Source organism: Lissotriton helveticus, chromosome 9 (genome assembly GCF_964261635.1).
Source record: "Lissotriton helveticus chromosome 9, aLisHel1.1, whole genome shotgun sequence".
Lineage (NCBI taxonomy): Eukaryota > Metazoa > Chordata > Amphibia > Caudata > Salamandridae > Lissotriton > Lissotriton helveticus.
The window spans coordinates 525902795-525929937 of record NC_136070.1 but is presented as its reverse complement, the minus strand read 5'-3'; the positions used below and the strand labels follow the sequence as shown (position 1 = coordinate 525929937).

At 46.0% G+C, this 27143-nt stretch overlaps 1 protein-coding gene across 1 annotated transcript; it reads right to left on the bottom strand.

The window, feature by feature from the left end:
- Positions 1-1570: 1570 nt before the first annotated feature.
- On the bottom strand, positions 1571-26906 carry DACT1 (dishevelled binding antagonist of beta catenin 1). The gene is made up of 4 exons (XM_078660380.1): positions 26146-26906; positions 7318-7450; positions 6219-6374; positions 1571-3992 (listed from the first exon to the last, which is right to left on the bottom strand). Exons 1-4 carry the CDS (start codon positions 26461-26463, stop codon positions 2158-2160), a joined length of 2442 nt encoding a protein of 813 aa, XP_078516506.1. The 5' UTR covers positions 26464-26906; the 3' UTR covers positions 1571-2157.
- Between the last annotated feature and the right edge of the window lie 237 nt (positions 26907-27143).

Sequence of the window (27143 nt, the reverse complement as noted above, 5' to 3'; positions counted from 1 at the left end):
TTGCCCCTCTCTTGTTAAGAGGAGGTTACAGGTGTTTTGGATATATATATATATATATATATATATATATATATATATATACACACACACACATCTTAAGTGAAATAAAAAGGTCTCAGCTAATACTAGACCTAAAAATGTGAAATAAATATATCTGCCTCCACCCCAGTATGCTCTGTTCTCTGCCACCTTGGCTCGGCTACGGTGGTGGATACCATTCATGTCAGTTGGAAATATGCCACTCACGGACTACCTACAGACACCATTATTGAGAAAAGAAGCTTTGGAAACAAAGTCAGCTATTCCATTGCGTTGAACAAGGTAAACCATTAAAATCCAAAATGTAGGCACTGGAAGGATGAAGTAGGTGAAGCATGACGAACGTCATAGTGTGATTTCTCGAGAACCCACCCTGAGAGGTCAATCCCAGTCTGCAAGAATTTAGGACGCAAATATTTACTCAAACATTTTTCCTGATTTTGCAATTCTGATGGGAGCAGGAATGGATTTTTAAACTGCTCATTCTGCAGAACACGAGCATTCGTGCAATCTTGCAGGTTTTATGGGCCTCTATGCTGCAGAGCATATATGTATTTTTAGTAGTCAAATATCGAAGTTAACAAAAAAAACTCTAGTTTAATGTTAAAGTAAGAGTCCAATGAGAAAACTGACAATGCAGATTTCTGAGTAAAAACGGCTGATCTAAAAAGCTGCACAATTTTTTGTATGCATCCATTAAAAATTATTACCTTTCTTGCTCTTTGGGGTATCCTTGAATAGCCCCTTGGGCTAATATCCTAAAATACAAGGCCGCCATATTTTTAAAAATAAATAGAATATTTACAATACTGGGGAACGTTTCATTGAATTACTGGTGTGTTTAGGCTGATGTCATTTGACTCTATATCTGTAACGTGAAGCGGCAAAATGATAGTATACCATGTTAAGTAATCAATGCAAAAGGTTATAAAGAAATCACACAATCTGTGGTTGTGCCACAACACGGACTAAAAACCTAGTAGGTGGTTGTGGGAAAAGGAGATTGGTTGGTTATTGCAGTGACCAACATTTTACAGATAAATGTTTAGATAAATTAGGTTTTGCTGATTTGAGGAGCTGGACAATTTAAGACAGAGTCTGTGGCTTTTTCCCAGCCTTCAGATTGCACGATAAACCACAGTTCTGAATAAAGACTTGAAACTAAGCAAAAATATAAAAAATAAAAACAAGTTTAAAATAATAAAAGGAATTTACGACATCAACACAGCGGGAAACGGTGTATCTGAAGGTAAGGGTTCTAGAGAGATGGGGGGGAAATGTATGAGCATGCAGTGTTGACTGGCGAGACGTGAAAATTAAATATCCCTTTTCACTGGAAGAAATAATCCTAGGTTGAAAGCCAAGATACTACCGTAAGCAGCAGTCCAGGCCAGTATGAAAAATCACATAACCAGGAGCAGACGTCCACCATATTTAAGACCTTTCCTTCATCCTGTTCCATAACATTCGCATACACCTCGCTCCAGGTGGCAACAATGCATTTTCTTGCCAATCACATTAAGGCAAAGTGTCAAAGCAACCAGTTTATTACCGTGTAAAATGGTGTTATATAATTTACATTATAGAAAAACAAGTGTATTACATAATGTACATTATTTTTGCTTGGCTGGATTAAACCTATGCGCATGGGCATGCGGTCATGCAAATGCTTGAAGCAAAAAGCCCTTTGGGCGGGATACATTGATTATGGGTTTAACAAGGGTACGGTGGAAGGTTGCTTTTTGCAGTGGTGAGCTAATGGGAATGACTTAATCCACACAGGCGTTACGAGGTTTGAAGAAACGTCAACGTGGTGCTTCTGAAGGCAGCAATGGGTACTTTCCTGCATAGAACTCAGGGCAGCAAAAGTAATCAGCGCCATTAAACCTATAAAGGCGGCCAGGTTCCAGCGTACTCTGGTGTAATTTAAGTCAACCAAAAAAGAAGTTCATACTGTGCTTATGATCATGAAGGCAAATTTCTTCCCTTCCCAAAAAATGTTCTTCTCCAAGATGGTCATACATTTTGACCACCAAAGACTTAATTTATACTCAACCATAAATACTTTAAGAAAACGATATGAACATATTTACAGATATAGGCAGTGGCAAAAAAAAATTAAACAGTTGTCATTAGTTTCAGAGAACCGGATCGAAATCTGAGAATTTTCTTCTTAAGGTTATGCGAAGCCTTGATCTTGACAAAGGCCTTTGCGGTCTTTTGCAGTTCCGTGGCAGTGGCGGCTTGCATAGGAAGTGTCTGAACAAACTGAGACCAAATAAGACCCCCACTTTCCTCGGAGTCACTGGACGTGGTGCTCTCCCCTACTAACTCCGCCTCACTCAGGCTAGACTCACTGTCACCAAAACAGTTGGTGGTGTAATTGCTCTTCTCATCTTCGCTGGTGTCCACCACAGTGGAGTGGAACAAGGATTCACACTCCGCTGAATACTCAGAGTCACTTGCAATGTATGCGTAAGGGCTGGGGTAGGGAAACTGAACTTTAGTAGAAAAAACTCCAACTGGTTCCATTCCAGGTCTCCGTCTGGCTCTTCTGAGAGCTTCTTCATAAGACATCTCAGCAGGAGACTTCCATCGCCGATAATCCCCTCGCTTATATTTAGGTTTAGCCAAAACACCTTCTTTGCCATGTCCATGAGGCCTATGCAATGATTTGGTCATAGTAGGCGGCCTGCTCGGAAGGCCATTCTCTACCTGTAAGTGTAAAGTCTTCTTGGTTCTCGGGACAGGTCGCTTTGCTTTCTTATTCACATCCACGTCCTCTGAAAAACGGCACTTCTTACTAATCTTGTTTTTGTCCTTCAGTGTCTGAGAAGAGTTCTCAACCACATGTACAACACGGGTCCGGTGTTTCAAAGTTGAGCTTTTAACAATTTTTAGATTTTTCGTGCCTTTATGGAGTTTAACGCCTTGTTCTTGGGCTGGTATGTACTGCCCCTTCACAAGCAACCCTTCATCGAAACTTTGTGAGGATGACCCTTCACTCTTGAAGTCCAGTTGTGGTCTCTCTACCAAAGAGGGTGCAACTTGATAGGGAGATCTACAATTGTTTTTAGGGACAATCTTTGTGGGGGGCTGAATAACCTTGTTTTCTTGGTGTGATGTGGGGTACCTACAGGGGCTTTCCTTTACGGGCGCAGTTGATACAGAGCTCGGTATTGGCTTCTCAACATCCACAGTCACAGTAGGAGTAGAAGGGGACAATGTTTTAACGTTATTTCTTATGATGTTTGTGCTTGGAACTTCGTTCACGCCACTTGGTGGGTAGACATTGGAGACAGGCATCCTACGGCTTTCCAGCTGTTCGCCCGGCTGTTCTTTAGACCACTGCTTGGGCGAAGAAGATGAGCTAACATCCAAAGCGTTTGTTCCTCCGGAATGTAAACATGTTGGCTTTGCATTCTTCATGTTTGCACTGTTACTCTGAGAAACGCCACTGGTCTGTCGAAGACAGATGCTACCATGTCTTAAAATCCCCTTTGACGGGTCTGCGTTCAAACTTGTTCTTGGTTTGTTAGTCCTTACGGAATGCACTTTTTTCTGTATAACACCCAAAATGTAGCTGTCCAACTTCTTACCTGTACATGGCACATTGCACACATTGCTTAGAGAAGAAATTTCCAATTTAACCGTGTTAGTTTCAGGTTCAGTGCAAACATCACTCGTGTGGCAACCAAGTCTCTCCTCCTTCAGGCTTCCCATGACTGAAACCAGGAACATCGGGCTCTGCACTGCGACGGCATGCAGTGGGCTGGGATAGCGGTACACGTCACTTCCGTTCTTAGACACCAGGTCACACTGATATCGGGGGTGGACGTCAGCAACCACATCAGTCGAGCTGGAGTTTGGAGCAGACAACGAACGGCGGACTACACTTGAAGCTTGGTCGCTGTTTTGTCCTTCTTTGTGGTCTATCCAGTCTAAGAGATCGTCTGAAATGCAATCAAATAAAAGTATTATAAGAGCACAGTTAAAGAAACTTTACACGCACAAATGCCTGACCAATTTCTCGAAGCAAGCACTGTGAAGAATAAACTTGCAAAGGACACTCAAACCGGAGTTCGCAACTGGTACTGTAAACAAACGGGCAAAACTGAAATCAATACATAACACTTTACTAGGCAGATGTCAGCATAAAACAATGCCAAGGCACCCAATCTAAAGAGAACGGTAACTTTTGGGCCTGTGATCAGAGGATTGAAATACACTTTTTTTTGGCTAAAACCATTTTAGAGAGGTAATTCCTTTTCTACTTCTTTAGACAAATCTAATTCTCTAGTATTATCTACAGTAAATTGATGGTGTATTTTATAACAAATGATTTATGTAGAATTAAAGCAGTTCAAAATTGATGGCTTGATGAGCGAGGACTCCCATCTCATTATTAACCACCATCATTGAGCTGTTGCGGTATTCACACCGACATTACAGCAGGTAATGAACATCAGCTTCACAGACAAGTGCACCATCACAAGCATTGAAATGTATATGAAACAGAAAGCGTGCTAAAATCATACAAAAGATCGCCATCTGTGCATTAAAAATAAAAGCTAAAAACGTTACCTTTCCTGCTGTGTTTTTTTTTTTTTTAATGTAAACTGAAATACTGCCTAACAGCCTTCAAAATACAATGCTTAAAAAGTGCCACTGCAGAAAGTGATTCCTAAGACAATAAACTAAATGTTTCCGGAACAAACATTCCATTTGCTTTGCTCAAGCAGAAACTTTTGCATGGCTAAAAATAAAAGTTTCTACAATTGAGAACATAAAATGATGTCTTAATAGCAACCCAACAACATTGAAAATGTTTTGACTCAATGTCTGAAAGGCAGCTTTCACTGCCAAAACATTGCACGGCCCTTCATTTCAGGTTCATACAGGCACTTGGAGACAACTGGCAGATTGATGCCTCGCCCAGGATTTATATGATGTTCACTGAAGGAGTCCCCCCATAAAAACATATTGAAGTGTAGGAAAGTCTCCTCCAGCGAGTTGCACAGGTGCCAGGTGCATACTATCAGCTGCAAGGTATTGAAAAATGCTCCCTCCATGAGCGAGGTACCAGCTGCAAAAGCAGATCAATCTGAAAAGGTCAGGGGTTCAAATTCCAGCAAAGCCCCACTAGCCTTTTAACCACCATTTCAAGGTAAAATGAGAACCAGCCACAGTTTACCAACACCAGAAGGAGAACCTGCAGAGCACGTCGAGAATTTTTGTCAAACAAGATGAAACTCAAGACCGGTGATCACTTCAATAATGTCACCATTTTGCTGTCGTTTTTGGCTAGCGAAATCAGGCGTCAGGTGCTCATTTATCAAAAACAGCTTCCGATTGACCAAACGACATAAATAGAAAATAGTTGGAACAACGCAGGCAGAGCCACGCGTGCTGGTCCTACGCAAGGGCAACCACGCTTGCCTGAACCACACATCTGCCTTAACCACGGCATCCATAGCCTGCTTGCCTACAGGAAAGCAGCAGGAACTGGAGTCAAAGAAGTCAACTGTGGTGAAGAAAACCTGTGAGAACTTATGGGATATACTTTGCCAAAAGGATAGCCCGGAATTGGGCTGATCCTTGGAAGTACAGGCTGTTCTACCTTTTCAGAAGAAAAAACTAAAAGACAAGAACAGATATTACCCTTCTGGGCCCAACATGCCCACAGCCGGACTGGGAGCCAAAAACAGCCCTGGCAAACAGCTCGGCCACCCCTGGGGGGAATGGGTTCTAGTTGGAAGCACCACTCCCATCTCACCGCTGCAGCTTTTGTTATAGTGGGCCGATATTGCAGTTATGCTACAAAACCGGCCTCCGGTAACAAAAATGGCCTCCCAGGAGTCCAAAACCGGCCCCCACTCTGTAGGCCCACTGGAAAAATACCCCTTTTCACTGATACCAGTGGATCTCTGCGGACCTATGTGTTAAATGTAGGACAACGATATTTAATTCTAGCTCGGGTCCAAGAGACGTTTATGGGGTGCACAATCTACTTTTGTGTGTCTCTGTGTATGTGAGCTGTGTCTCTATTTATGGGAGGTCTGTAGATCACTCAACTGCAGAACTCTACACAACTAATCAGAGCGAACCAAATGGCACCATCACACATCTGAAGGCGCTTCCGCGGCTGCCTTTCGACTGACTGGCATAGCAGCTCTCACCTGTAGATTTAGGACGGCCTTCAGGGATGGTCAACGAAGCCTCCAGGGGGCTGCCGAAGCAGGTGCTCGAATGGCAACTGGATAAACATTCACTGAAAACAGAGTTGGAGGAGTTGGACAGGGAGCCAGATGTGCCATCACTCAACTCATAAAAACCTGGAAACACAAAAGTTACTGTTGGTTTATGAAGTCACAGCTTCTTTCTGAACAAAAAAAATAATTTTTAACCACATTTCAAAAACCACAAATCGAACGTCGCTTGAAGAGGTTAGCAGGAATTAGTGGTAAATGAAAACTTAAATGCCTAGTGTGTAAACCCAGATCACCAACACTGGCCTGTGCGGGAACCATTCACAGGGCGACAAACAGTTGGTCAGTACACATGGCCCGGTTCAGTAACGTATCTCAGCCACATGCACATATGGCAGAGCCATTTTGGTCCTTACAAAAATCAGAATTCTATAATAATACACCTCGGAAGTCCAGTACCATAATGACTCCAAACCCTTTTCACCTTTTTCAGTAATGCAGTTCAAAAACTCGGTGAAAAACATCAAGTTAATAACATTGAATCATGTTTCTACCCCCAAAGAGAAGCACAAAAGCTAAACTGGCAGGAGAAATTTAAAATGGTTTTCCTTAACAAACTGGGCCGAGCGGGAAAGCGGCACAGTAGCATAGTAAGGATGCCACCTTGTGTCCTAATGTAAGCAATGAAAATAGCGTCCTTCTGCATCTCACCTACCCTTGGTTGGATACAAAAGGAGAGATAACTGGAGAGCAGTGGGCCACTCTTAACCCAAGGCCCGAGGAGCACTGCACCCATGACACTACTGCTAGCTTTGCCCCAAGCGGAGAGAAGAGGTAACAAAGCGTAGTTGCACTAGATGAGGTATAGCTGAGCATGGGTAGTAGACTTGTCCAGTGCAAAAAGTGCATAGACAGTATTAGGGGCAAGAGACATGAAAGTTAGTAATGTTCATGGGGAAGAGGAAGTAAAATAAAAAATAAATCTCAAAGAAGAAGAAATTGAAAATGTATATCACTAATATACTCCATCAAAAAAATGTTTGCCTTCACAGCTTTGTGTTCTGCTCACCTGAGCTAGGGCGGCTGTCGGTCTCATTCTGCTCGTTGGGTGTTTTTTCGACATCAATGCGCAGGTCACTGATTTGCTTGTCGAGTTCATGAAGCTGAGTCAACAAACCAGCATCTCTTCTCCTGAGGCAGTTCTACGGTAAAGAAAACACAGGTGTTTAAAAAAAGCATGGAAAATTGTAATGTTGTGACAATTCAGCAATTTCACATCCAACTCACTAATAGAGTAGAATGCTAAGCAGTGAAGGCGAGGTCAGCTCTCTTTGCAACCAGGTGAAACAGGGTGCGACGTTTTAATGTCAACTTAATAACCTCTTGAAATGTAAACACAATTATTTCTCAATTAGCATAAAACACTGAGGGCAGAGAGTTGGTGGTGCAGATGGGAGTGTGTGACCTTCCCAATACTGCTGCTGGGTGTTCTGCTCTAAGAAGTGGAGGGTAAGTTTTGTGAACAAAACACCCAACTGCCAAATACAAGCAAAAGTCATTTAAACGTCACAAATCCCTTATTAAAGCATGAGGATGCTCGTGTCAGTAAAACAGCTGTGCTGTCTCTTTTGAAAATAAGTTTATGCGTAGTCCATGGCAAAACGCTTCCCATAAATGAAGTGGTACAAAAGGGGGTGGTGATGGACGGAGCATCTGAACCAATCAAACACTCACACCCAGTCAACCGATCTGTTCGCCATAAGTTGGCAGGATATGCTCAGACGTGAGTCCCTTGCTCACTTTGCCACTGGATTCAAGCAAGCCTGGCTGAAGACGGCTGAAATGCCAGAAACCGGCCCTAGGAAGCTTGTTTCCGGTCCAGGGAAGGCATGGCTTGGCAGTTCGGGCTGGACTGTTCCCATGAGGCACAGGGTCAGACTGATTTGCATATGGCCATGTCTGAACTGGGGTGGCAGAGGGGGCTAAAGAACGGTGATGGATCAAACCCAGATCTTTTGACTGGGTGTGTGTGTTTGATTGGTTCAGATGCTCCGTCCATCACCACCACCTTTTGTATCGCATAAATGAAAGCAGGTTCTGACCATCAAAAATGAGAAAAACATTAATAAAGTCTCACCAAAAGCACTGTGTTCAATTTAGACAGCTCATGTGGATCACTGCGCCTAGTTTAGGAAACCTGGACTCTAAAGCTGGTCTTTTTAACTTTGCTTGTTAGATCTGTTTTGCAGTTCCAGGTCTGATATTGCCTCCAAATGTTAAGGCCTTACTACATCCAGTTCAAGATTAACCTGAAGTCTTGGCTCCAGCACTCAAGGCATCATCTGTGGTATTGTGTCGAGAACTAGAGGCCTTGCTAAAGTATTTTGGACAGGTCTATAAAAGTTCCCATTGAATACCGTTCTCAGATCTGTAGGCGTAATCTGGACTACTGCTGTGTACAGGTCTGGAGCCTCATACCCAAGAAGGTCACCATTTTCAGTATTCATCAGGCATACCAGGACCAGAAAAGGCTAGTATGAACTAGTGCGTCTATATCTGGAGATCATAACGCCTGAAGAATTGAAAGACTATGATGATTAGTTTATTATCATAGGCATAGGGAGATAAGCAGAAGGAGGTCTACTGTACACATTGGGTGAAAGAAATAACAGGCTTAGATATTCAGAGGCCTAATAGAATTAAAAGCACTGCAGGCAGTTATTCAGCAGAAGATCATTCTAGGCACTATGGACAATAATAGTGAGTTTACAAAGGAGTGGAGTCAGGATAAATATTAAAGAAAAGATTTCAGAAAATGATGTGTACGAAGAAAGTCTTTAACATAAACTGGAGTCAAAAAGAGGAAAAATAATGAAAGAAAGCCTTGGGGGGCGGGGGTCAATCAAGCTCCTGTAGTGAAAAAGCAAGAGGACAAATCGAAATCCCACTGAGCTAGCAACTGAGTCAGACCTATGCATGAACATCGGTGGCTGGTGGTCAAAAAGTCACTTGAGAAAAGGTAATGGCAGCAATTTCTATGTATGCCAGTTTGTGACCATCATACATTTTAGATAGCGGGACAAGAAATGTACATCGCTTTTCGGCTCAATCTGGTGCATTAACAACAATTTGAAACAGCTCAGACACCAAATACCCGTTCAAATCGTGATTTGCCCAAATTTGGTTTGGTTTGCAAATTCAATGCTTAAAAAAGATTAACTGTTAAAAAAAAATCCGTCCCTAAAAAAAAAAAAAAAATCTCCATTTCGACTGTTGGCTCCAAAGTTACTGAAAAGGTATGTAGCAATGCTGAAATCATTGCCCGTTATTAATCCCACAGTGCTCTGGGAGGACGTGGCCAGGACTCGAGGGGGTCTCGCCGCAGCCTCCGCAGACGTCCAAATGTTGATTGCTTTCGAAGCTGGGCCTATTGACTCTCCGGGGCAGGTAATTGAAATGCAAAGGGGTTATTTAAACAGCGGCTAATGATACGGTTGGGCCTGCTTTCTCTTATCCGAGGAAGATGGCAACATGCAAACAGGGCTCCGGCAGGAATTCACAAAGACAAAGAGCCTTTTGTTTCTGAAAGGGCGAGATTTTGATCGATACCTTATATCTATTGATCCAAACCTCGATCTGGTCGACTGAACCTTTATTGCCTGTCTTGGAAGGAAACAGTACACCTATCTGCAAATTAGTTCACCCAAGAAAGGACTCTACTCTCAAAGATCACGGACAACTTCTAGGTTTCAAAAGTTTATTGTAAAGATATAATGAGCTGCAAATACAAGCATCTCAGAATGAGATTCACGAGATACACAGGTCCAATTACATACATGTGCTCTCGAAAAGCCCTCAGACGAGCAACAGAAATCACTAACACAAGTTCTAAAAATAGCAAAGCTATCAGCATAGACGCATATCTCTCCTTCATTTAGGTTGGAGGAAAACAAACACAGGTTAGGCGTCCCTACCCTGTTCTAGATGGTATCCCTACTTAACCAAATCCCAACCTAACAAAGGTGTCAGCAATGAATGACCCCCAAGGGAAGTCACCCACTCTAAGTCTCTTGGTGAAAACCTAAAGTTCTCCAGTCATGACCCCTCACTGCCTACCCATCCGCTCTCTAAAGGGTCCTCAGGTCTCTGCTCTAACTCCACCCAGGGGTGCTGTCCCTAATACAAAATAGTCAACAACATTTGAGACGCCCCTTGCGAAACGCCTCTCACGTGGTGCAACTTCAGGCTTTTTCCATGATGCTTTGTATTGGGCCTCAGACGTTAGAGTTGACCTTGCTTCTCAGTCTCTTCTCCGGCCCGCTGATACCCCTTAAACATTCCAGAACCCTCCTCCATGTCTGGGCCGTCTACTGAACAGGCCTCTATTCATTCACTTATAATTGGATCCCCCCTTTCCTGTTGCAGACAGATATCTGCCGCCAAGAACCCAACTCTCATAGACTTCTAAAAAGGCTTGCAACATTTCTCAGCCCAGACATGTACGTGTAAATCAATGCTAAAACATTTCAGGCCTACAATATTTCACATTATGATTATAGCATTCAATTTCTTCATTTAATTAAAGCATGTTAAAACTCTTATTCTATTATTTAGAAAACATTACTCTAAATCATGGCCCATTAATGCAATGACCAAAAACGTTAAACAATCTGTGTCGTAAAAAGAAACACCTTCCCTTTTAGCTCCAGCTCTGGCCCTGAGGCCTACCACGTTCTGCGTTTTACCACAGACCATCTTATATGTTAACAGCTACACGACATAGATTCAAAATAATCACGTCTAATAAAATCATATAATGTCACACATTTCTGTATTAGTTCCACTTCTACTTAAATCTCTATATTAGCTATACATTTAGAATATAATTTCAGATACTATTAGCACTCATGGCATTTCTCTTCATGAATTATGCTCTCTATAGGTAAGTGTGATGTACTCATATATTTATATCAGTTTGCGCTCTCTCAGTTCCCCCCTTTGATGACCTCTCGGGGTCATCACTAACATTTAAACTGCAGTTATTGCTGGCATTCTCTGCGCTTCCAGAGCTCTCAGGCTCCTGTACTGATTATCTTGTATGGCAGCCAATCTCTGCAACTGTTCTCTTTGGGCCCTTTCTGACCTTCTTGCTCTGTACCATTTGAATACCCTCACCAATCCCCACAATATTATCCCACAGATCAATATTATGATGATAGGCTTTAGGATATACCAAATAAAGCTTTTGCCTAAGGTGGAAAACCACCCTCCAACTGTACTCATTCCGTGGCCCACCTTTTCCCAGACATTTTCTCTACTCAAGTCTTCGATCTCTTTGTGTATATTAGTTATGTTCTTAATAACTTTCTCAAGGGGTTTTGAAAGGTCTGGAATGTAAGTGCAACATTCCTGAACCTTCAAAGCCTTACAGACTCCGCCCTCTTTTGCTAATAAGACATCTAATGCAAGCCGATTTTGAAGAACCATAGCCCTTATCGATTGCATCTCTCCTTCTACCAGCATTAAGGACTGAGCAGTGCTGGCAGACAACCTGTCGACAACTGTTGCCAGTCGTCTAATTTTAACATCATTAAGGATTATTCCCAAAAGAGGGAACATAGCTCCAAAGACATCTCCAACCATTTCTGCATCGCCTAAATCTCTCCTTCCCCTCGATGATATCTGGCCCTCATTGATCAATAAGTCTTGTGCATGATATATTTTGGGGAAGACAATTGCCAAGTAACATGATCCATACCAGTTGTCAGGTAGTCTCACGTAAGCATTTCTTCCACATACAAAATACACATTTGGAATCACTTGCATTCCCTTCAGGAAATCCTTAGTGTAGTACTCTAAATTAAAAGCATGTTCACAGTCAACTTCACCCACGTATACATTTTCATAATACGTTTTGGCTCGGTGAAGACATAACTTTCCTTTCTGTGCTTTATCTAAAGCTATTGGACCACTACTACCCTTTCTCTTATGTGACTTCTCTTCCTCGGTCCAATCTAATTTCCCTTGTCCTGATTTTTTCAAAATCTTTTGTCTCCTGTAACGATCATCCACCTGCCCTATGAACTTTTTCTCGACTTCTGACACCTTGCATGTCAGATTATTTCTACGGGCATGTGAGGTATCTAAGGTAATCCAAGGAATGAAGAACTTGGCCAATCTGTCTTCACTCTTCCAGTAATCCCATTTATTCATCTGCTTATAATTCGGGACTTCTGGCAACACAGAATCATAATTGGAGAAATAGTATTCAAAACTATCTCTCTCATAAAATATACTAAGCAATAAGCTACATGTAATGCCATATGTCAGAGGGAGGTGATGATATCGAATTCCTTCATCTACAGACGCAGGCAACTGCATGCAGACGTAGCAATCCTTAACCTCCATGGCATCCACGTATTCATACAAAAGTTTAGCATAAGCATTTGACCTAAAGTCTCCTTGGGACTCGTCTACATGTAACCTGCGGGCTTCTGCAGCCAATAACGCTTTCTCTTGAGTGTTTTCCCTTTTCTCACCTGCAACAGTGGGTGTAAGTGTTACTACAGAATTCGCATCAGTTACCTTTACCTCTTCCTCATGTCCCTTTACATAAGAAATTGTTACCACTAAAGCTATTAATATTATCACTCCTACTATTAGTGTACCTATTATACATTTAGCTCTGCGGTTCGGGGTGCCGGCCTCCATTTCGTCAGACAATCTAGCTTTTCCCTTTCTCCTTGCAAAAAAAGTTCTTTTCCTCTCGTTCCTTTACAGTCTCTTTCAATCCTTTTTTATCTTTAGAATCCACACAGCTGGAGGCTGACAGCCTTTTTCGCAAAAAGTCCTTTCACAGTTCAAAAAGACAACCCTAGCCCTTCTCCATCCACTCAAGGGGTTCCCTAAAATTCTCTGCTTCCTGGGCGCTAGGTAATCTTCTTTTCTTCTGCTTGCTTTATTTACAAAGTCCTTCAACAATCGACTATTAGATTTGTGGTTGCAGCTTCAATAGCATAGTTCAATATTTCCATGCGAAGAGTATGCTCTTCATGTGCTGTTATCGTGGTACCAAAGTCGGGGAATTTCAATTCTGTAAGAAACATGTGTTTTAACTTGCTGAGGCGGGGAGGTCTGGGGAGCACGAATGTTAGTGACCCTTCTTGTTCGACACCGGGTACCAACAGTTGTATTTCCACGGTGATAATGGGCTCAGAACTGGACACCACCACCGCTCGGATCCTCCCTGTCTCCGGTTTCACAGACATTTGTCGCCAGATATGTCCACTCAGGTGTGGAGTATCTTCTGTTAGGCACACGCACTCTTCTTGACCTTCTTCGGTCTGGTGCTTCAGCGCCCTGAGCACCTTCTTCTGGGTCTGAGTCTTCTGATATCGGAGGAAGGGTTGCTTCTGGAGTTGACCTCAGGCTAGAACTTCTTCTTTGCGGCCAATTTGCTTCTCCACGTGCCCTTCTACTCCTTCTCCTTCTGGTCTGTTCTCGCTCTCTTTCAGACCTGTCAGGGTCAGACTCGTACTCCCAGCTGTCTTCTCCTTCTGTAGCGTCTTCTGTTTCGCTGTTGTACTGACCGTCCTCAGCTTGGTCAGACTCGTTCCCTGCTTCCACTGGCACCTCTACAGCTTGGCTAGCCCCCTCTATGGCTTCTTGGTCCTCAGCTGGACGTCCATCCGAGAGAGGAGCTGTTTCCAGAGGTGCTGGAACCCTTTTCGTATGCGACGCGTGTATCCAGTTGGGCAGGCCTCCCACCTTTACAGCTGTACTTGTGATCAAGATGACCTGGTAGGGCCCACGCCAACGAATATCCAAGCAGCTTCTTCTCACATGTTTCTTCACCAGGACCCAGTCCCCAGGATACAGGTCATGGCAAGGGCCCTGGCACGCTGGAACCTCTGCAGCCTGCACCTGAAGGGACACAGAACGCATGGCGTCAGACAGCCCCTTACAATAGTCCAGGATCATATCATCTGTGATATTTAACAGTGCAGTAGCTGGAATAGATGGCAGTCTCATTGCTCTCCCCATTAACACCTCATGTGGTGACAACCCTGTTCTTCTGTCTGGGGTACTACGAAGGCTCATGAGTACCAATGGCAGGGCGTCAGGCCAACTCAGGGTCGTTGAGGAGCAAACTTTCGCTAATCTGGACTTGATCGTGCCATTAATTTGTTCCACAATTCCTGAGGCTTCTGGTCGGTAACTGCAATGGAGCTTTTGGTCTATATTCAGTGCAACACAAATCATCTTCACAAGCTCGCTGTTAAAATGTGTTCCCCTATCTGATTCCAAAAAGGCCGGCACCCCGAACCGAGGGATAAGTTCTCTAAGCAGTAACTTAGCCACTGTGAGGGTGTCGCACCTACGTGTAGGGTATGCCTCAACCCATCTGGAGAACACACAAACAACTACCAGAACATAGCGGAGGCGGTTGCATCTTGGCATTTCAATGAAATCTATCTGCATTCTGTTGAATGGACCTCCAGACCTTCCTATGTGACTTAGTGCAACTGGTGTTCTTTTCCCTACATTCAGCTGCTGGCAGGTCACACAACGCTGGCACACTGCTTCTGCTGCTATTCTAAACTTAGGATTGTACCAAGTCTGTCTAAACACTCTCAGCATAGCATCTCTCCCTAAGTGTACTGGACCATGTATGAGTCTAGCCATTGGACTCACCATCTCATTGGGCAACACTGCTCTGCCGTCTGCTGAGACCCAAAAATGAGTCTCACCCATTACACATCCTGCCTTTTCCCATGTTTCTTTCTCTGAATCAGGAGCATTTTCTTGCATGGTTGACAATTCATCCCAAGTATCAACAGTTTCCAGTATCATGGCTAATTCAGTTCTTACATTTATTCCACCCACATCCACCTCTGTGAAAGAGTAACCTTGTTCTGCGCAATACCGCGCAACTTCATCAGCATATCTATTGCCTTTCGAAACAAAGTCCTCATTTTTGGTATGTGCGATGCACTTTACAACTGCGATACTTGCTGGACATTGCAATGCTTCTAACAACAAGCGCACAAACTCTCCATTGCGAATGGGAGAGCCTGAAGAAGTCATGAACCCTCTTTGAGACCATAACTGCCCGTAATCATGAACTACCCCAAACCCGTATTGGCTGTCGGTGTAGATGGTGACTCGAATTTGATTGCCTGCTAAGCAAGCACGTGTTAGGGCAATAATCTCGGCTACCTGAGCGGAGTGTACTCCTTCCAGGCACCCAGCTTCCACAACTCCTTCAATTGTACAAACAGCATAAGCTGCTCTCAACTGCCCAACTTCGTCTCTTACACATGAGCCATCGACAAAGAAAACTTCATCTGGGTCCGTCAGTGGCTCATCTACGATGTCGGGTCTGGGTTTGGTGCATAGTTCAGTCACATCGAGACAGTCATGGTCTGTATATTCATCATCATCATCAATATCATTTGGAAGTGGCATTAAGGTAGCAGGGTTCAAAACAGAGCATCTCTTGAGGGTCACGTTCTCTGCAGCAAGAATAACTTGCTCATAGCGCGTGAGCCTGCTATTGGTCAGATGCTGTGTTTTGGTCCTGGTCATCAACAGTTCAACAGAATGTGGCACGCACACCTCTAACGGGTGCCCCATAACAATATTTTCACATCTCTCTATGCTGACACCCGTTGCAGCAACGGATTTGAGACATCCGGGCAACGCTGCGGCTACTGGGTCTAAAGTAGCCGAGAAATAAGCAACTGGTCTACGGGCATTCCCATGGATTTGGACCAACACAGACAACGCACAACCTTCTCTCTCACAACAGTAAAGAAAGAATTGTTTATTGTAATCAGGCATTCCCAATGCCGGAGCACGACACAGGTCCTCTCTCAGCTGTAAGAATGCCATCAAACAGTCTTTGTCCCATGGTACCGGATCACTCACCTCCTTGTGCGTCAGTTTTTGCAAAGGTTTTGCTTTCAGTGAAAAGTTCACGATCCACTGTCGGCAATAACCCACCATCCCTAGGAACATCCTGACCTCTCTCTGTGTCTGAGGCGCATTCATTTTCATGATCGCCTCTATCCTGTCTGGTGACACCTTTCGTTTGCCTTTCTCAATTCTGTGTCCCAAGTACTGTACTTCTGTCAGGCAGTACTGCAATTTTCCCGGGGACACCTTGTGCCCATTGGCAGCTAGGTGATTTAACAAAGCAATGGAGTCTTCCCTGCAAGCTTCTTCTGTTTCTGACGCCACAAGGAGGTCGTCTATGTACTGGACCAGAACTGACTTCTGGGGCAGCACTAGACTTTCAAGATTTTTCTTCAGAAGCTGGTTAAAGATCGATGGACTCTCTGTATACCCCTGAGGGATACGACACCATGTTAGGACGCGATTTTCCAGCTTAAATGCGAAAAGAAAATGGCTATCTTCGTCCAAAGGGATCGAAAAGAAAGCCTGACAAAGATCGATCACAGTGAACCACTCAGCTTGGAATGGAATCTGAAACAGTATCACTGATGGATTCGGTACCACTGGACAACATGAAACGACTATGTTATTAATCTTTCGAAGGTCCTGCACTATCCGGAATTTCCCATTTGGTTTCTGCAGACCCATAATCGGGGAGTTACATGGACTACCCACAATTTCTTTCAGTATTCCCTGTTTAATCATGGACTCGATCACGGGTTTTATGCCTGCAATCGTTTCTGGAGTCAGTTTATACTGGGGTGTTCTTGGGAACTCAGCATGCGGTTTCACTACAATTTTCACTGGGTCCACCCCTTTGACCAATCCAATCTCTTCCCCAGTGAAATCCCATACCTCTGATGCCACTGTCTCTCTCAAATCCCAGGGAAGCTCGTCTACTGTCAAAGTAGGGTACAGCTCCACACATATTCTTGAGTTTGCAACTTTGAAATCTGCATCATCATCATTAGTCAATACCTCCACTCCCTGGGGTGTACAATATATAGTACAATTCAATTTGCACAACAGGTCTCTTCCTAGCAGACACACAGGGCTTGAATCGCAAACCACAAATTGGTGCTCATCGCTGTACTTCCCTATTTTCACCTGTACCGGTTCTGTCAATTGGCTGGTTATTCTCCTGTTTGCGACCCCTACCACCTGTATGGTCTCTCCAGACATGGGCAGGTCTGGAACTGCAGCTGATCTGATCGTGGATCTAGTGGCTCCTGTGTCCACCAGAAATGTCGTAGGGCACCCTGCTACTTCTGCTTCCACATAGGGTCCCCTCTGATCTACCTCTAAGGCTGCCCCGAGGGTGCAGTCTTCTCTTTCCACTCTCTGTCCGGTTAATGGGTCCACATAATAGCATTCTTCACCTTCCACAAACAGGGGCATTTGTCTATAGGTCTTACCCATACTCCCTACTCGAGGAGGTTGCGGGAACTGGGCTCGGGGAGGAGCCCCCCCCCCTTTGAGCACTTTTCCTTGGTATGGCGTCGCCCCTCTCATAGGTGCGCTCTGAACCTCTTCCTCCTCTATCTCTTGCTCTCCGATCTCCACATTGTAAGGGCACTCGCGTTTCCAATGCCCCAACTCGTTGCACTGGTGGCACCTAGTCGTTTTCTTCAAGGTAGCTATGTCTACTCTGGGTCTAAAGGTAGTACTCTCCTCATTACCCTTGTTCTGACTGTACTGCTTCTTACCTCCTGTACCTGTCCCTTGCTGCTGTTGTTGCGGTCCCCCCTTTCCTGCTGCCTGCAATTGTACCACCATCAGCTTCTCTTTTAGTTTCTTAGCCTTGGAGTCTACCTCATCACAGCAGTACCTGGCATATCTCAGTATTTCATCTAGGGGTCTACTTTGCCAACAAATCGAGTGTTGCTGAATCATTAAACTAATATCCGGTCTCAGTCCCAGGACGAACTTGGACACGAATTGCCCTATGTCCTTTGGATCCATTACATCCAAGCCGCTATACTGTTTAAACGCCTTCAGCAATCTCTCGTAATATTCATGGACTGTCTCTTTGGGTTCCTGTCTCGTTCTGTCTATTCTGACCCAATCTATGTCTTGCATAGGCACTTTTTCTTTCAGCCAAGTCATCACTCTCTCGAATTTTGCCATCACGATCTCGGACGGCCCATTAGTCCTAGCATCTCTCTCTGGCTCCGTTGTGGGCCACTCAGCGCTAACCTTGCATGCTGTCCACAGATCTCCTGGTACTACAATGTCAAACAGCGTGTTCAGATCTATCCAAAGGACCTTTGAGATTTTTACAAATCTCTCCACTTGCTTGTACCACTCCACGGGGCTCTCTCGTAACTTGGGGAAAGATGTGGTAAAAGCAGCTAAATCTCCCCTACTCCAAGGGACATGTACATAGCTCCCATTGGCAACTTCACGCAAAGGGTAAGCTTCTATTCCCTGCTGTCCTGGTGTTATACCAATCATGCTTCTCCTGCCGGTCCCTTTCTTGGACCACCTCTCTTCCCATTTATCTAGTGCCCTCCATGTCCTTATTCCAGTAATCAGTTCCCTTATGTGTGTTTTCAGCCCAATCGTTCTCCTCTCATCTAGATCTCGATCTGAGTAATGTAGCCTGTGGTTACCCTGTAATGCTTTGGTTCTTGACAAGTCCACCATATATTTGCCTGCTAGTTCGACTAACTTCTCATGGACTGCTCTCGCCTTTCGTGTGATGTCCTTTGCCATATACAGTATTTCATCCTGTTCATACATTTCCATTCTTTCCAAAGGCAGGGTACCATCTACCATGTCATCCAGATCTGACCTTAAGCTGGAGACATCAAGTCTCTTGGCTTTTATCTCAGCTCGCAATATGTCTTTCGAAGGGGGCTCACTGGTCTCCCTACCATCCCAACTTCTAGCTCTGCGTTTGGGCTCAGGAGAATTAATGGGTGGCCTCCCTTGCTCCCATCTCTCCAGGTCCCATGCTCGGCCATCCAATCTTGGAAGGTGATGGAACACGGGCCTTTTATCCCTACTCTCTCTCTGCCCACTCTCTTCTTCTCCCCTCTCACCGCACATCTCTCTGTTATTTTCCCTCTGTTCGCTACTCTCCCTTTGCCTCGTATCGCTCAGTATCCGATACGATCCTTCCTGGTTCCCCATATTCCCTGGGCTGCGCTCATTTCTGTCATCACAGGGACTATGGTGCGACCTCTCACAACTCCCATTCTGTTCTCTGGTGCCAGGCACACAGTGTGGACACTTAAAGCTGTTCCTGTACTCTTGCGCTCTCCTCTCCCCTTCACTGAGTATCGGGCACGCCACCCTTTCACTCCCGGGGCCCCCATTTTCCAGGTCTGTTCTACCTCCATTCCGGGCCCAATGGGTGACTCCCCTACTCCCTCTACAGTCCCACTCCGGGCTACTCTCCCCAGCCCCGCAGTGAGTTCGTGCTCTGCTGTCCTGACTTTCCCTTTCTGCTTCTGCAGCATTGATGCACTTTTGAGCCTTCACTGCCTCATCCCACTGCTTCATGTACTCATTTAGCTCTTGAAAGGATCTTCGTCCAGATCCCCTCAGATCCATTGGCCATCTAGGGCCCCCAGGATCTCCTCCTAGGTCCCCTGCTGTGTGCATCGGGGTGCTCCACTCTCTGGGTATCGGCATCTGACTTGGGGAATTAGTGGTATCGTTCCTCCTTGCCTGTTCTGCTCTTTCTCTGTCTTTCCGTTTCCGTTCTTCCCCTTTTGCTCTCTCTTGGTCATATATCGATATTATAGGACCTATGGTAACAGGTACCTGTAGTGCATCTGGTAATGGGTAGGATGTGGCGCTTTCCGTTTCCGGCGCTCTTTGTACCACAAACCTACCGACTACCTGTTGCACCTGACTAGGCTGGAGCAACTCTTTCTTTGGGTCAGGATCCCACTCTGAACTGGGAAGCGGTCTATGCTCTCCTGCATTGCCCCCCTTTTCTCCTTCAGTATTCTCGACCTCTCCCCCTGCTCTATTATACGGGGGTGGCCTGTCTGTCAGTAATCTGTTTATCAGGCTGTCCTCTGTTTCGCTCTCATCATCCTCTTCTAGGGGGCTTTTATTTACTGGCGCCTCTAACACTGGGTACAGTTTATTTATTTCCAAATTATGCACTCTCCATCTTTTAGCATCCGCATCCCACCTGGCATCCTGTACTGCCCTTACCGAGCGTTTCACCCTTTCTTGTCGTCTGTTCATATTCCTTTCATGCGCTGCCCTAAGCCATGCTTCAAGGGCTTCAAACTGGGTTGGTCTAGGCAAGGGTCTCTTTGAGGTCATGACTGATTTCAATCGATGTAACACCTCTAATCTGAACGTCCCGTACTTCGGGAACGTCAGTTCCTCGTTTCCTTCAGTAATCTTACTCCACTCTGATATCCAAAGGATCGTATGCAACCCAACATTTACTGCCATATAACGAGCTGGCGTACCCTCCGGCGGGGCTTCTTCCCCTTCATACGATCCTCGCCTCTCTTTCTTAAACAGCGCTTTCAACCATTTAAAACACTTCATAATTATGCGCACAAAATCCAGCCTCGCTACTCTGTTTACTTCCTGATGACAATCCACCAATCCTGTCGCGGCTTTGCTAGCTTGGCCTATCACAGCGCGGTCTTTCTCCTGTCAGCCAATCACGTCGCGACCCTGTATGACGTGTTCGCTAGCTGGCCTATCACAGCGCGGTCTTTCTCCGGTCAGCCAATCACTGCGCGACACCACCTGACGTCTCTTTTCTCCGCTTCGCAGCAGCACCCCTCCTTTCTCAACTCGTCTCCCGGTTATGCATGCGTCCCATTCATACACTGAAAAATGACTACTTCCGACCAAGCGGTCACTTCTCTCGACTGTACGTCCACAGTCTATCTGTAATTGTCAACACAACTGACGAGATGTCTATCGTCTCTCTGATAGGTTACTTACACACACAGTAACTTCCGACCAGCGTCCGTTACTCACGCACTCACTCTTACGTTCCCCCTATCTCGGTCTCTCGGGTGATCAATGGTACCTCATGACCCCCTTCACACTAGTTGACAATTACTCTGGGTGTCCGATACACCCGAACCACTTAAGCTCTCTTTGAACTTAAGATTTCCACCGGTTGCGCGCGCTCACAACCTGTTCCACAGTCACTCTACAGACATTCAACTCCGCCAGACATTACAACATAGATACAATACAGAAACACCGCAATCTAACACGCATAACCCTTTATACTCACTCTCGACCGATACTGCTGCTTTTTCTGTCTCACGTCATCCGGATCTTCATCTGCGGGCTGTTCTTCCGATCATCGATTTCTAGGGGCCTTGGGGTAAGCTAACCTGGCCTAGGTCACCGTCCTCAAGAAGGCAACCATCCTCTATAGCTACCAACTGAAAGGGCGAGATTTTGATCGATACCTTATATCTATTGATCCAAACCTCGATCTGGTCGACTGAACCTTTATTGCCTGTCTTGGAAGGAAACAGTACACCTATCTGCAAATTAGTTCACCCAAGAAAGGACTCTACTCTCAAAGATCACGGACAACTTCTAGGTTTCAAAAGTTTATTGTAAAGATATAATGAGCTGCAAATACAAGCATCTCAGAATGAGATTCACGAGATACACAGGTCCAATTACATACATGTGCTCTCGAAAAGCCCTCAGACGAGCAACAGAAATCACTAACACAAGTTCTAAAAATAGCAAAGCTATCAGCATAGACGCATATCTCTCCTTCATTTAGGTTGGAGGAAAACAAACACAGGTTAGGCGTCCCTACCCTGTTCTAGATGGTATCCCTACTTAACCAAATCCCAACCTAACAAAGGTGTCAGCAATGAATGACCCCCAAGGGAAGTCACCCACTCTAAGTCTCTTGGTGAAAACCTAAAGTTCTCCAGTCATGACCCCTCACTGCCTACCCATCCGCTCTCTAAAGGGTCCTCAGGTCTCTGCTCTAACTCCACCCAGGGGTGCTGTCCCTAATACAAAATAGTCAACAACATTTGAGACGCCCCTTGCGAAACGCCTCTCACGTGGTGCAACTTCAGGCTTTTTCCATGATGCTTTGTATTGGGCCTCAGACGTTAGAGTTGACCTTGCTTCTCAGTCTCTTCTCCGGCCCGCTGATACCCCTTAAACATTCCAGAACCCTCCTCCATGTCTGGGCCGTCTACTGAACAGGCCTCTATTCATTCACTTATAATTGGATCCCCCCTTTCCTGTTGCAGACAGATATCTGCCGCCAAGAACCCAACTCTCATAGACTTCTAAAAAGGCTTGCAACATTTCTCAGCCCAGACATGTACGTGTAAATCAATGCTAAAACATTTCAGGCCTACAATATTTCACATTATGATTATAGCATTCAATTTCTTCATTTAATTAAAGCATGTTAAAACTCTTATTCTATTATTTAGAAAACATTACTCTAAATCATGGCCCATTAATGCAATGACCAAAAACGTTAAACAATCTGTGTCGTAAAAAGAAACACCTTCCCTTTTAGCTCCAGCTCTGGCCCTGAGGCCTACCACGTTCTGCGTTTTACCACAGACCATCTTATATGTTAACAGCTACACGACATAGATTCAAAATAATCACGTCTAATAAAATCATATAATGTCACACATTTCTGTATTAGTTCCACTTCTACTTAAATCTCTATATTAGCTATACATTTAGAATATAATTTCAGATACTATTAGCACTCATGGCATTTCTCTTCATGAATTATGCTCTCTATAGGTAAGTGTGATGTACTCATATATTTATATCAGTTTGCGCTCTCTCATTTCCCTTGCTGGAGGGTCGTGTAAGTTTTTTGTTTTTTCTTTTTAGACGAGGGTAGGAAACCGAATCGAATGGGTTGCGGGGCTTCAGCTGCCAAACAAACCCTGCTGACAGTGGTTTGCTTACCGGGGCCCGTGTAAAGTTACCGTGGCACAGCGTTGTCTACAATGCAGGGATGTCTGTGGGGGTGGTTTATGACGAGCATCTTGTGACCCAAAGGATTCTGGGACGTGGACTTCGGGCTTCTCGTCCGGGTAAGTTATGGTGTACACTAGGGTAGGCCCGCGTCCGGCCCCAATTGGTTGTGTAAGCCAAGCCAAGTTAAGCAGAGGCGCTGTGGACTGAAAGCATATTGGAGTGAAGCGTGTTTATAAGACCCCCCCCCTCCCCTCCTGCAAAAAAAGGCCCTACACTTAAGTAGTTCCAGGCATCGATTGTTCCTCCTGAGACGCCTAAAACGACGTGCTAGGGAACAAACATCAAAACACCCCAAGAGCTGTGACCAGGGAGGCGGTGCCCAAAGGCATGGGAGCGAAATATTTCTCCAACACCAATGACCCTGCGCGCACGTGCTCAAAAGGCTTTGTAGAAAGTAGACTATGAACTAGTTTAAATATATATCCATTGTGGCGACGTAAAAAAGTAGCCACCTTTCGGAAAAGCATCACAAATTGACCAGCAGGCCTGGGCTTCATGCGTAATACACGCATCTGTTGTAAACTGCTGAGCCATGAAGTGTTCACCATGCAAATTTCCAAATATAAAACAGCACAGTGATTGCCTTGATGCAAATAGGTTGGTATAAAGAAGGTTCAATTGATACTTTTTCAAAATAAGTATATGTTGGGCGGGGAATCTATAAAGCTCCGTTTTGCCCCAGTGTAAATTACCCTTCTTTCTGGGTCAGCATTGGGTGAGCCGGTACAGTCCTCAGTGGCTACCATGCACAAGGAGACGTTTGCACTTAGGAAGTCTGTGGAGAGCCCGCAGAAAGCTTGTTTGGATCGCGCGCGCCCTCTGGCGTACACTGAGCGGGACAGAATATTACTCGGCGCTCAGTTCATCTTCGGTCTAGGGGTGCCATTTCCCAGGAACAGCGGTGCTTCAATGGGCAGGTACTGAGTACCTGCACTTCTTTAATTTAAAATTGACTACCTGCACATCTCTGCACTATTGCAGTATATTTAATGGGAGAGCAACGGTACTTTTCAGGAACAATAGGTAACTAAATAGAGAGTACCATAACTTGCATATTTCCATTTCAAACTGTGTAGAACAGGGAATGCCATACGAGGAAATCCATGCGTGGCTTTACGAGAAGCTGCAGGGAAGCATAGGCGTACACACACGAATACACAAATGTTTAACGTGAAACCCCTTCTGTGTGACGTTAAGACTAGACCCATGCAATCTGGGGTCCTGTGAAGGTCTCCCCCGACCTGGAAATTCCATTGGGGGTATTTCCAAGTGCAGTGTCTGATATGCGGGGCGGGGGGTGAGCAGCCCCGTGGCGGTCTCGACACGTGGATGGATTCTCGCTGCAGGGGTGGGGGTGTGCTCTGCACCCGACGATGCGGGATATCGGGGGAAGAGGGTGCGTGGCCCGAAAGTACATGTCGACAAACGACCACAAACAGGGCGAAAAGGCTATATGCAGTGCGGGCCACGGGGGCATTTTGGGTGAAAAGCAAGGGAGATATTAGTGCAAGGGAGGAATAGTGCCATGCACACCACAACACTGCCACCGGGTATATCGAAGAATGAGGTGTCTGAAGTGGTGCACAAAGGAATGAGGTAGCGCTCAGAGAAACAGTGTAATGACGAGTGGTGTTCAGTGGGAAAAAAGTAAGGAGGCGGTGTAAGTGGGTCGGGGTTTTGGGCAGAGCTATATTTGTATAGCGCCCCCTTCTTGCGAGGACCAAAGCGTTTCCTGGGTGGTTAAATAGCGACCATAATGTCATTATTTATAAAGCGCTTCCCACCACTGGGCGAGGTCGCAAGGCGCTTCGACCTGCATATGCGTTCCCGAGCGCTTTAAGAACGCAAATCGTGCCACTGGGAAACGTTGCACGTTTTGACAACTGCAAACCACACAATCTCACAGCGTTCACTCATCACAAGAAGTTACAGCATCCAGATGTGAGAGAGACTGAGCAGAGTCAATACAACAAAAGGTGGACACAGTAACAAACCGCAAGCAGCTGATGGGTAAAATATGGTGCTCGTGTATAAGCGATCTAGGTCTGCCCAGGCGGCATTTGGGGCAGGGTGAACATTTCCAGAAACAACGCTATGGTGAAAGATTTGAGCCCTGGGGCCCTAGGAAGTGTTTGTTGCGTGGAGAGATTCGGGGCATTTGACAATTCTGCTGCGATGATTGTATGGGTTATTGCAGAGTTAAGGCTGGTTTAAGGTGTGGTATTTGCAGTGGTGTGTTTTGCGGATTGAGAGCTATTAAGTGTGGGCAAGTGTGATTTGCACTTTGTTTTCAAGCAATAAGAAGATTTGGAGGATACCGAGGGGTGTTTTCAAGGGTGAGATTTGCTGAATTCGTGAGTTTTTCCTGAGGGAGGGGATCTGCAGTATTAAGAGGTTTGGTGCTCATATACTACTGTTCAGGGGTGAGATTTGCGCCCTCTGTATTTAAAGCAGTGAAATGTCGGTACGGGGTTTGGTGAAGTTACAAGGGTGGTATGTGGGAGACATGAGAGGTGTGCACCGTTTGATTAAAAGCGAGGAGAGATTTAGAGCTGAGTGAGGGCTGTCACATGAGGCGAGATTTGGGACATCCGTGAGGTTTGCTAACGGTGGGATATGCAGTTGGAAAAGGTGGTGTGTGGATTCAGAGTGGTTACTAGAATGAGGTTTGCACAAAGGCTGCATTTACGGAAAGGATAGATTTGTTTCAGATTAAGGGCTGTCACAAATGTGATGTCTGTGGTGCGCGAGATTTGCACAGCTTTACAGCAGGGAGAAATTGTGTGCATAGGGAGGGCTGTTACAGGGGTGACATTTGGTGCACGCGTGATATTGGGGTGGGGGGGCATCTGCAGTAGTAAAGGGTTTGGCTGACGCAGGGGTGATTGATATCTGCTGCAGGGGGATCAATGCCTGCCAGGGCGAGTCAGTACCGTACAAGAGAGCTCCGTACCAGCTGCTTGCGGAGGAGCAGGATGTTCTCCTCCAGGATCCGCTCCTCGAGGCTGCGGGGCTCCGGCCGGGCCACGCTCCGCGCCCCGGGGCTCAGCGCCGCCTTCACCAGCCCCTCCTGCCGGTGCCGCAGGTACTCCAGCTCCCCGAGGCCGGCCAGCGTGGCCTCCAGGCGCTCCCGGGTGCGCTGGCGCTCCGACTCCGCCTCGCCCTTCTCCCTCCAGCCTCGGGACTCCAGCAGCCCGGGCTTCAGCATCCTCCCCGGGCCCTCGGGGGGCTGCAGCCGCTCCAGGGCCACGGGGACCGCGGTCTTCAGCATCCTGCCCGGCCGCTCAGGGCGTCATCCCGCGGGGCTGCCCTCTCCGGCAGTATAATCCTCGGGGGGAGCGCCCCTCACCGGCTGTGGGGTCCTGGCGAGCGCCCCTCACCGGCTGTGGGGTCCTGGCGAGCGCCCCTCTCCGGCTGTGGGGTCCTGGCGAGCGCCCCTCTCCGGCTGTGGGTCAGTCCGCACAGGGGGGCTGTTGATACAGCTGCTGAAGTCCAACCATGCGCTGGTGCAGTTTGCTGGCGTGGGAGGGTCCACTAATGGGGGTATACGTGCGCCCACACTCCACTAGCACCCCTTGTAGTCTTCTCCAATAAAGTCCGTGCCCTAGATAGTTGGCAACTCCAAGTCCGGTGTTTATGCCCTGACAAACAGGCTCCTTTGCACCGGTCCCAGTCTGCGCTCCCGACCCCAGTCCCTCCTGAGCTGCTCTGCGTGCCGCCTCCCGGCTCACACACTTATAAGTGAAGACGCAGCTGACGTAGCGCTCGGCCGCGCGCTCCCCAGCCCAGCCACTTCAGGGCACGCGCATCCCCTCGCGGGGGCGTGGCTCGCGCCTCTCACCTTCGGGCCCACGAGCTTCGTTGGTTCTTATCACCTCACTCCTCGTCCCTACCTGGAGATGAGCTGCCTTCCACTATACCTTAAACACTTTTTCAGAGGGACGCAGGTTG

What these genes read in the sequence shown, in the direction of transcription:
- DACT1 (XM_078660380.1), bottom strand. Translation starts at nt 26,463, where the DNA reads ATGCTGAAGACCGCGGTCCCCGTGGCCCTGGAGCGGCTGCAGCCCCCC. An exon ending in TGCTCCTCCGCAAGCAGCTG is followed by an intron (nt 7,451 to 26,145) that starts GTACGGAGCTCT and finishes TCTTTACCGTAG; the next exon opens with AACTGCCTCAGGAGAAGAGA. An exon ending in CGACAGCCGCCCTAGCTCAG is followed by an intron (nt 6,375 to 7,317) that starts GTGAGCAGAACA and finishes TTGTGTTTCCAG; the next exon opens with GTTTTTATGAGTTGAGTGAT.